At 36.7% G+C, this 10,357-nt stretch overlaps 2 protein-coding genes across 3 annotated transcripts; both read right to left on the bottom strand.

The window, feature by feature from the left end:
• Positions 1-2,162: 2,162 nt before the first annotated feature.
• LOC133704608 (OVARIAN TUMOR DOMAIN-containing deubiquitinating enzyme 9-like) lies at positions 2,163-5,167 on the bottom strand. Of its 2 annotated transcripts, none has more exons than XM_062129486.1 (8): positions 4,774-5,167; positions 4,569-4,642; positions 4,053-4,107; positions 3,861-3,935; positions 3,669-3,742; positions 3,494-3,542; positions 2,789-2,876; positions 2,163-2,446 (listed from the first exon to the last, which is right to left on the bottom strand). In XM_062129486.1, exons 1-8 carry the CDS (start codon positions 4,930-4,932, stop codon positions 2,388-2,390), a joined length of 633 nt encoding a protein of 210 aa, XP_061985470.1. In that variant the 5' UTR covers positions 4,933-5,167; the 3' UTR covers positions 2,163-2,387. The 2 variants fall into 2 exon arrangements, with proteins under 2 accessions (XP_061985470.1, XP_061985471.1); XM_062129487.1 differs by having other exon boundaries at positions 4,852-5,167.
• Positions 5,168-6,146: 979 nt separating this feature from the next.
• On the bottom strand, positions 6,147-10,070 carry LOC133704708 (ATPase GET3B-like). The gene is made up of 11 exons (XM_062129631.1): positions 9,815-10,070; positions 9,097-9,308; positions 8,942-9,004; positions 8,657-8,767; positions 8,307-8,381; positions 8,140-8,208; positions 8,002-8,067; positions 7,582-7,659; positions 7,394-7,492; positions 6,902-7,036; positions 6,147-6,726 (listed from the first exon to the last, which is right to left on the bottom strand). The coding sequence occupies exons 1-11, from the start codon at positions 9,990-9,992 to the stop codon at positions 6,589-6,591; spliced, it is 1,224 nt and encodes a 407-aa protein (XP_061985615.1). The 5' UTR covers positions 9,993-10,070; the 3' UTR covers positions 6,147-6,588.
• Between the last annotated feature and the right edge of the window lie 287 nt (positions 10,071-10,357).

Raw genomic sequence — 10,357 nt, 5'->3', positions numbered from 1 at the left:
TGTAAGTCTCAAGTGGCTCTAAGGTTTATAAAATTTAAACTGGTAATATCTAGAGAATAAACTTAAAATCTAACCAGTTAAATTATACCTCTCAAAATTATACATGAGAATCGTACATTGATTATACATGAGAATGCCGATCACTTATTTTTTATTTGATGAGAGAATATTGTTGGTAGCCGGGATTGTAGTGGTTGCTTCGTGTCATGTGTTAGTGTCTTATTAGCTGGAGAAAGCTGTGTGTAGAGAGAGTGACAACTATTTCATAGGCACTAGACTGGTTTTAAACCTCGTAAGATGACAAGCAACATAGGCTTTATATTTCGAGCATGAACTAGGCTCACGTCATGCAATATCGCTCTTCTTTCTTAATGTTTAAGACATGAATAATGTTTTGTATGTTCTTAGCAACATGTAAGGCACTACATGTTACTATATATGTTGAGCAAGTAGAGGGTGTGATTGCAAGAAAGATTCTTTTTTCCCCTTTTAAGATCAGCTTTTGTAAAGATGGGATTTGAAATTAATTAAAAGATGAAAGAAAGATCTCACTTCTCTTCATTAATGTCATTTCAACAAGTCTTGGTCTACTGTGCAGTGGTAAATTCTTGATGTGATCAGATGCTCTACTTGTCTGCAATGGTCAATAATATTGCACCATCAAGCATGCCCCACGCTCACAAAATGATAAAAAATCCCTTTGAATTTGAACTTGAGCTCGCTTGAAAGATAAAGCTTGCCGCAGGAACTGGTGATAAAAAGATCACGCCACTAGGTGGTGCGATCTGCATTCCAGAGTCAATGAAACTTAATTCTCTAGCCAGACAAAACTGAGAATCAGTCACTTTCATGTCCACATTCATTCTACGTGCGTAAAGCGAATGTTGCGAGATCTGGCTCCACTCAGTGAGCCAGTCAATCCTTCCTAAAATTGCCTTGGGTGAAAAAAAAAAAAACACGTTAGAAGATATTACTAGGGTTTTAAACAGATTATCCGAATTAATTCAAATAACCCGGTCACGAGATTCGGATTGAGTTTTTGAGTCTGATAGACCATGCCTAGGATATCATATAATGGCTATAATTGAGCTCAGCTACAATACTATGGGCTAAGTCTAGCCCATATTGGGTCATGTAGTCAAGTCAAGTGAACTAATCAATCCCTCTTTGTTTTCTGGGCCTAACATTGTTTAAACTTTAAACTCACAGTTGAGCCAGGCGTCATGCCACATTCTTCTTTTATACTCCTGCCAAATGTTTCTGCATAAAGGAATAAAGAGAATTTCTCCTCGATTTCATAATTTTCAAGTAAACAACACGAGAAAAGAGAGATCATTATTTGATACGCAAGTATTACAGAACCATTTAAATTTTCAAATTGTTGTGAAGGTTTCCTCTGCCCTCATGGCCTTACGAGCATGATACGTAAGTATTAGAGAATCATTTAAATTATTTTCTTGCAAGTAACTTTCAGACGAGAACCCTCAAAGACCCTATTAGGAAATTCCATGATTTGTCAAGTATATACTGTTTGTATTTCAAACTTACTATCTCTTCCCCTCGAAACAAAAGCTTGAAGTATGATGTCTTTTTACTTTATTTTACTCCGATGCATTAGTACTCTAGGAAATGGAAGAGGAAATGCTATAGTATTCAGTTCTCTCCTTCATAAAGTGCTGGGTTGGTTTAATTACTTGTAGTTGCAGCTTTACATCTCTCAAGAATCAAGTGTTACTTCATCAATGATCTGGAATGTGCACTCTCCGGTTTTCTCTGATATTTTATCGTGTTTTGAAGCTTGCCCAACGGGAAGAATCAAGCCTGGCCGTATTACTGCTGTGAGGGTCCATCAGTAGCTGGGAAGATGACAACGTTTCTTTCTGCTCTGGCAGGGAAAGCAATTGGATGCAGGATGATTGGTTTGATTCTTATCAATGGGAAAAACGAGTCCATCCACTCATATAAGAAAATTATCGGTTTTGTTCCACAAGATGATATATATCGTGCAGGGGAACTTGACAGTTGAAGGGAACCTCTGGCTCAGCGCACATTGCAGGTATGCCATAAATCGTCTCTTGCACATTTCAACATTAACTTGATTTCTTTTTTATCGTGGGAAATTTTTTTCATCTATCATTTACCAAGTTTCTGTAGATGATGAATTAATTTCAAAAGATAATTGAAAAGCTCATCGCCAATAAGCAACAGTCTATATTGGACATATATACAATAGTGGAACTATGCTTGTGACCAGGTGTCTCATGTTTTTCAAATATTGCTTTTATAGAAGACCGTGACAGCATCAGATGGACGCCAGAAAAAGATAGACCCTACAAAGAAGTATCATAGATCAACTTTCATTGCTTTGACAAACAAGATCCAAATGTTTACCTCATGCAACGAACAGGATTGTAGTGCACCTCCGCCCAAAAGCTCAAGTAAATTACTGCACAAAACAAAAGATGCAAGGGAATTGGAATTCAGATCCCATCCAACATTTTCATGAATCCTTCATTCTTTTTTCTTCCCCTTTTTCTTTTTCCTTTTTGGAAACTAATTGGTTAAAGCTGAATAAGAATTTTTCTTGTTCTGATTATTTGAGTGTTCAATGTAATAAACTTTTCCCCATTTTACATTTCCTAATTCCATAATCAACAAATTTTATTCTACAACAAAAAAATCTTACATGTAAAATCTCTACATTTTAGAAAGATGGTGGAGCATTCTTCGCTTTTAGATTTGTATCAATCAACAAATAAGTTTAAAATGTAAAACTTTCTAATCTTACCTCCATTGTTGGACTTTAGAACTTTTGGAAGGATCTCGATGCAGCATGTATCCTTGAATGAAGTTATCATAAATATCTTGATACCATACTGCAATTGCATGGCAACATGCATAGACATTAGTTAAAGAAGCTTCAAGCCTCTAAAATAAAACGACCGACCGACAGCAAACATGTAACATACATGAAATCATAAAAAATAATAATTTAAAAGTAATAAAGTAATGTAGCAACCTTGCTTGCTTTCTTGCTTGCATGGAATTTCATGTTAGTAGCTACATTAATTGCATATTTCAAGTTGTATATAATGCATTGAGAAAAAGATACTGTCAGGGAAGAACAGCAATTACACAATTTTTATCCTAGAAAGAATCGCTCATAAGCATGAAAGCAATTCACTTAATTAAAGTTATGAGGATTGATATAATAATCCCTAGTCGTCTCATGAAGAATTTGGGCTCACAAAAAGCAGAGTGAAGGAAAAAGATTAACGTAACTCAATTCAGCTAGTTGGAGATTCAGGTTTAGGTGAATTCAGTTGCATGAATAACTAGTTGAATCCATATTTTCAATATCCATTAGTGATTACCATCAAATTCACAATTCATTGATACATTCCAGAAAAGGTTAATAAATAACATGAAGATCAACAGAAAGAAAAGCAGACAAAAGAAGAGGGAATCTACAAAGTAAGGTATTTGCCCATACCAAATCTGCAGCGGCCTGCAAAGTAACGTGATCACCCCACTCACCACTCCTGATTTTAGCCACATAAAAAATACATACATATGAGCATGAATCTATTTAAAGAAAGCCATGGGATTTTTTTTTTTAAAAAAAAAAAACAAGAAGAAAGAGAAAGAAACAGAGATAAGTTACAAACCTGCTTATTTTCTCCAGATAGTCGTCATAAGCCATAGGAACATAGCTGCTGTACATTTGCGGCTGAGACTTGAGCTGATGAAATCAACATGGTGGGAAATATGATTACAGTGCATGCTTAAATGTATACAAATGGATCAAGAAGACTCTAATACAAGTACATAGAAGCACACTTATTAAAACACAAACCAACCTGTTCAGCAACTTGTTCTCTCACGAATTCGTGGTGCTCAGGAGAATCATAGAGTTGATCTGACAGAGAACGAAACTGCAAAAACACATGAACAAGTGAGACATAACTTGAGAAAATAACACTAGGTAATAGAATTCTAGAAGCAAGCTTTTTTGCACTGCCATTTATATTTAAAATAAAGAGGGCACCAACCTGACAGTTACCATCTCCTTGAACTTCTTTCTCAACAAGATTATACAACTTTAACCTAATAAAAAAGACAAGACATTGCTATTAAAAATACTGTTCAGGTCAAAATAATTTAGAGGCAAAACCACAACATTCATCAAGGAAAGAGACATGAAACACGCCAAAAACATAGATCTCTAAACCCATACTGTAGGAGAACATGATAACATGAAAGATACTAACACCCACACACTATGCCTTGGATGCTGAAACCTTTACCCCCCAAATGTTAATAATTGATAATAAAATGAACGTATCTATCTAGAAAATAAAGTTATCCACAACATTTTCCGATGGGAGGTATACCATAAGGCACCTAATAAATATCCACTTCCAGCCAGTTCTCTATCTCCTGTTGTAGTTTGAAGCAGTCCATTATAATATAAAGACAAATACTTGGGGATTCACACCTTATGAGATGGTCCAGGTGACAAATTTGCATAAAATTAAAAACACAGGAGAGGAATATATATACAGCACCTTTCTAGCAGTCTTTGATGATCTGACATCTGTTCATCCTCCGATGGTATTTCTCCATTAGTTTTAGGAACATGCTGCCAAAAACAGGTTAGAAAAATTTAGGATACTCAATTCTTCATTTTTGAAAGGATATCAATCACTCAAGTTTGGAAGGAATAATATCTTAATCTTCATTGCAGTGTGTAGTTTCAGAAGTCATACTTACAGGAATGACAGCATCATTCTCCACAATCATACCAGGCCAGTGCTGCGTAATAATTAATTCTTGTTCAGTGTTACTTACCCCAGATCCTTCTGCAGCAGCAATCCTTGAAAGTTCTTCTTGGAGAGCACGAGCAATGGCAGCATCATTCTCCACAATCATCTTGGCTATCAAAATAAATGAAATCTCTTAAAGTTACCAGTAAGACTCTTATTTGAAAGAATATCATAGAGATATTGGGTTTGGTGAAAGTTGCCGTGTCAAAGTTGCCGTCTGTTTAGTTAGGCATCCTTCGTTGAAATTAGCTGATGATGCCACCGTGTGCTGCGCTATCTGTTTAGTTGGTTTTTTTTTTTATAAATAAACTTTATCTGAATCGATCAAAATAACCCGGACTTTTAGCCTTGGATTGAGTGGTCGAGTCTTAAAGCTACACCTAAAAGAAGACGCTATGATTGGCTATACTTGGGCTCGACTACAATGCCATGGGCTACGTTTAGCCCATATCGGGTCATGTACTCAATTAATCAAGCTTTCTTTTTTCTTTCTTTTCTGGGCCTAACGTTGTTTAAACTCTAGAAACACTTCACAGTTGAGCCAGGCGTCAAATTGCCATATTCTGGTGGAGTTTAGAGGAATTGCACGAGTCTTTCCTGTATGTTTATGAATTATTGTCACTGGCATGGCTCAGAAATTTTCAATTCTTATTTCTTTTTTGGGCAGAGGTGTTTCTGTGCTTCTGCATTATTTATAATATATGAAAGATGAGAGTTCTTGTGTACAACCCTGATACGGAAGTCACGGGCATGATTCTCTTTTGAAACATGTCTAATGTTGTTGCTCATCCCTTTGAATTATTTCTAAGAGAAATGGTAGGCTACTAGGCTCTGATCTCGAAACACCCGAGAAGAATGTTCCCAGAATGTGTTGCAAACCATAATTGCTTACTAATTTCGATGCCAAAATGCTACCTACATACCTACAGCTTACTTTCTATTCAAGAAAATACCGAGTGAATAATTAAAGTGCAGTAGCCCCTGGAAAGGGATAATATGACTCAACCTTATGAAATGTATGTGATTAGCTATTTCTGTGGTCTCTGATGTTATTCTTACTCTTGATTTTCATATCAACAGGGTTTCTAAACAGGGACTAAGGGAAGCTAAGATCCAAGTAGCAGATTATCTGATCTTATTGCTCGCTGGAGCCTGCTTAGGATCAATTACAAAACCTAGTGATCAGACTTTTGGGGATGCTGGTTATGCACATTCCACCATTGCAGTTTGTGAGTAGGAAAAACTTATTTACTCAAGCTGTGAGGTTTTTTTTCCCAAATCTAATTTGCATTCGCGATATTCTTTTTAACAAAAAAGGAGTGCTAATAACTTGAAATATTTGATTTGTTTCCATGACATGTGTTGCGATTGATTGGCACCTTGTGCTCATTGGGAACTACATGAATAGCATTGTTATTGCCATGTCAAATTTAAGTTGGATGACGAGGCTAGAGGTTAAACTGAGAAATTTAGCTCTTCAGTTGCGAAAGCAGAAAGGAAAACAAAAAGGTGCCATCTCACTGAACTTTTCGCCCTTCACAATGTTGAGAGCAAGGACCTCCACCACCCTTCCTGCTCCACGTAGCTTCACAGGATTCGGAAATACAGGAGACTTCAGCTTCTTCTGTATCAAGTAATTGCCGCTGGCAATGAAAAGAGCATTTGTGTTACTAAGAAAGAACCTAAACCTCCAGTTCACGTAGTTTTCATTTGGAATGAAATAGACATCTCCAAGCAACTGCTTGGATCATTCTACAGATGCTCATTTCCATATAATATCCCCAAGAAATTTAAGGGCTGGAACACCTCTGATCTCTACATCAACTAAAGGTCCCTGTATCAATGTCAAGCTCGAGAGTTCGGGATCATTCTGTATCATGTCAAGAGCACGCAATTGATCCTGAAATTTTTTTAAAAAAATGTTAATGATTTTTTGTGGATAAACCTCAGCTCAAAATGTTATTCATCTTGATGAGAAATATTAATTTCCTATGCTGCAAGTGCAAAGGAGATGAGGGGGGTGGTTGTACTGATGTTCAAAGCTTCAAAGGTGCAAACAGTAACTGTAATAATACCTTTCTTTTCATTGCACAAAACTTGCAGTCAGTGGTAGATGGAGGGAGAATTTGATTGACAACAAGCCTCTTAACAGGAACATTCTCCTTCTTCAAGGATGCACGCAACCTAGATGATTCACTGATTGCCATTACCTTGGAAAAACAAACGAAATGGTAATTATTCCTTTTGAAGCAAAACACTCTTAATAAGCTCTACTTCTAGCTATCCTTTCCCACTCCTTGTATGCAAATGAGCTACTCTAGAAAATGACACCATTATACTCTGGCCATTCAACGGTATATTGTGCATTCAAAATGTTTCCCCAACTGTTAAGTGAATCAGTGTTCTAGAGAACACACCAGAGCACAGAAAAGTGTGAATAGCTCCATTTTATCTTATTTTATTTTTCTTTTAAGGGAAGAAAAAAAGTTCTCCCCTCAAGCTTAGACTTAAAAGAGGATTGCATTAGCGAGCAAATAAGCCCTTCATTCGACAATAAGACATATTACCGTTGGAATCGTTACTATGACAAACTCTGTGGAATCTGTGTCACGAAAAAGCTCACGCACTTTTATCATCCTCTCCCTCAATCGCTCCAATTTGTAAGACTGCAAAGAGAGAGAGAAAATTTTAAAAAGAGGGCTTGTGAATTTAAAAGGTGGAGCATAAAGCCATTTCCCAAAGAATTCGGGCTTACAGCATCCTGTTGGCTAGTTTGTTCTTGGCCAAAAACAGATTTGATAGCTGAGGTTGCTGAAGTTATTTTTTGTCTAAGCTGCAGTACAATGAAAACAGTTTTAGAGAAATGCACGGTAACCAAATAAAAAACAGTTTCAAAGGAGCTAAAACAAGTTACTAGTCACCAACACATCCCTAGACCCTAGTTATTCCTTTGATTATACAACATAGCGATGAACTCTTTAAAAGACACCAAATTCATGTAAAATTAAATGGCATGCAGTTCATTCATTATAAATAATGTTCAAGGAAGTACCTACAACTTACTCTGTATAACAACACGTTTTCTAGATTTGTAAGTCTAGATTAAATTTTCCAGGTTTTTCAGAAGTGTCAAGAACACATTTATGTTTTCATTGTTTCATGATGGTGTTTCTACCTTCAGTATCTTGCCAATGGATGCATCCAGGAAGTCCGGCAAGGACAAAAGTCGCAATGTATGGCCCTGTAAAGAACAATCATGAACCTCCGTTGATTCATTCCAAAAATTCACAGAAATTCTAGTGCTTAAGCTCACCGTGGGTGCAGTGTCAAAAACTATTCGAGTAAACATACTATATTCCGGTGATTCAAGAAACTGCATCACCTGCCAAGAGTATTTATGTTCAACAAGGAAATCAAAAAATACAGAGACAGTCCACTCAGAATACAAAAATAACAATGAAAAACAAAGATAAATCATACTTTGGCAATTGCTATAGCTTCATCCAAACCAGGAGGAGGTGTGTCCAGTAGCTCTCCCAATTTCAACTCTCCTAACTTTTTTGACAAAAGGATGAAAAAACAGGTCAAGAGAAGTAGGGCATCAATCACGATCCAAAATTCTAGGTGACGGTTCTTAAAAACGCAAGTGCTACATGCCTAACTTTGGATGACCAACAGAAATGGAAAAAAAGGGGAACAACAGAGAGATTTGCCATGACTATCAAGTTATAACAGCATTGAAACCATGAATGACAAATCAGAATGCAAGTTCAGTCAGTGTAAGATACTATCTTAAGTTGCAATGCAAACAGATATAGACAAGGAATTACCTGTTCAACGAGCATTCCAAGGCCCATGCCTTCCATGAAGTCTTTGACCCCAGTCCCACCACTTTTCTGAGTCGCGCTACGAAATTCTTCCCGAGACTTGTCAGGATTTATCTGTTGCAAAGCTAAAAATCTGGCTTACTGAGTACATTGAGCAGCAAAACCACCATAAAATCACCAGTAGATAGTTTTTTTTCTTTTCTTTTTAGAATGATGATTATCTTATAGTGCACATGAAAAAAGAGAGCCACCATTATTGAAAATCAAAGGAAGGTTTATCCGGCAAACCTCAAGAGCAAACAGTGGGTATTCAGGTCCTTCAACAGGTACTAGTGTACCTCCAGTCAAATCCTGAATAAAAACACGACACTCATGTTAAGCTCTACTAAAATGCAAAGCAGATATTTGTAAACAAAATAAGAAAGGTACTTTCTAGTTCCAACCTGAGCAAAAGAATCACTCAAGGAGTGTGCTGGATCAGTTGAAACCACTAAAGTGGGGTGTCCACTGTTTGCAAATTTCACAGCAAGTGAAGCAGCACAGCTCGTCTTTCCTACACCTCCCTTCCCACCAAGCATGTAATACTTCCGCTGTGTCCCAGCAACCATATCATCAAATCCAGCAACATCTTCTACTGGTGCAGCCACTGATCTCACTGTCAAAAAGAACAAACAAAACAAAACGGACCCATTTCAACGCAGTCAAATTGTCTATGAAGCTGCAGAAACAGAAATTCTTCAAAGAACATTACTTTTCTAAATTGCAAACCACCATTAAACATAATATATTAATAAAAGTGTTCCCTCCTCCATGACATATAAATATTTCATCAATGAATTCATCAATTAACAAGTTTGTAATAACACTTAACCATACAATTCATCAATCAAAATCCAATTATGTAGAGCTGGCCAATGAAACAAAGACAGCAATAACTCTCAATTCATATTTCAATCACAAAATATTGGGAAAAAAACCCCATCAAATTCTACACTTGGGCCAAATTCCAGTTAGAATCCCACTTTACAAATCTTGAGAAACCATGATAAATACGTTAAACAAGAAAACAGGTAAATCCCAATAAAGCTTCTATCTTTATTGATAAAACAAAGACCCAAAAAAGAATCAGAAATTGAACATAACAGGGTTTGAAAAAATCACCTCTAAATGAACTTTCATGATAAGCCCTTTGCTTGATAGAGTGAAGGATAAAGCTTGAAGTTTTTGGTGCAAAAGAGAGCAAACCCACAGTAGCCATGGAGTTTCTTGAAGAAAATAACTTGCGCAGAGAAGATGAAGCTAAAGAAGAAGCGGGAGTAATTAGAGAACAAGAAGCCATTTTTAATGCTTTGGTTTGCTCTTTGCTGGTTGCTGCTTCTGGCAAGAAACAGGACAGAGTGTGTTTTTGTTTAGGATTTTGTTTTTGTGTGTTTATATACTTTCTTCTTGAACAAACCTCATAACAGCCCCCAACTTATAAGAAAATCTCCATTAGGTCCCAAATTGTTTTTTCGTGTTTCCAATGTATCAATTAACAGACACTCTAAAGGATGTGGGTTAAACACTGTATCTGCACTGTGGATTAAGACTCAGATTACTGTGGACCAGTATGGTTCAGCTTGGCTCCTCTTTTTTCTCGAGATTGTGGGGTGGGTTTGTCTTGGGTTCAGGATTGGGAGCGTTTAGCTAGGACTACCTTTCTTT

The sequence above is a fragment of the Populus nigra genome, chromosome 10 (genome assembly GCF_951802175.1).
Source record: "Populus nigra chromosome 10, ddPopNigr1.1, whole genome shotgun sequence".
NCBI lineage: Eukaryota > Viridiplantae > Streptophyta > Magnoliopsida > Malpighiales > Salicaceae > Populus > Populus nigra.
This window is presented reverse-complemented; position numbering and strand designations above follow the sequence as displayed.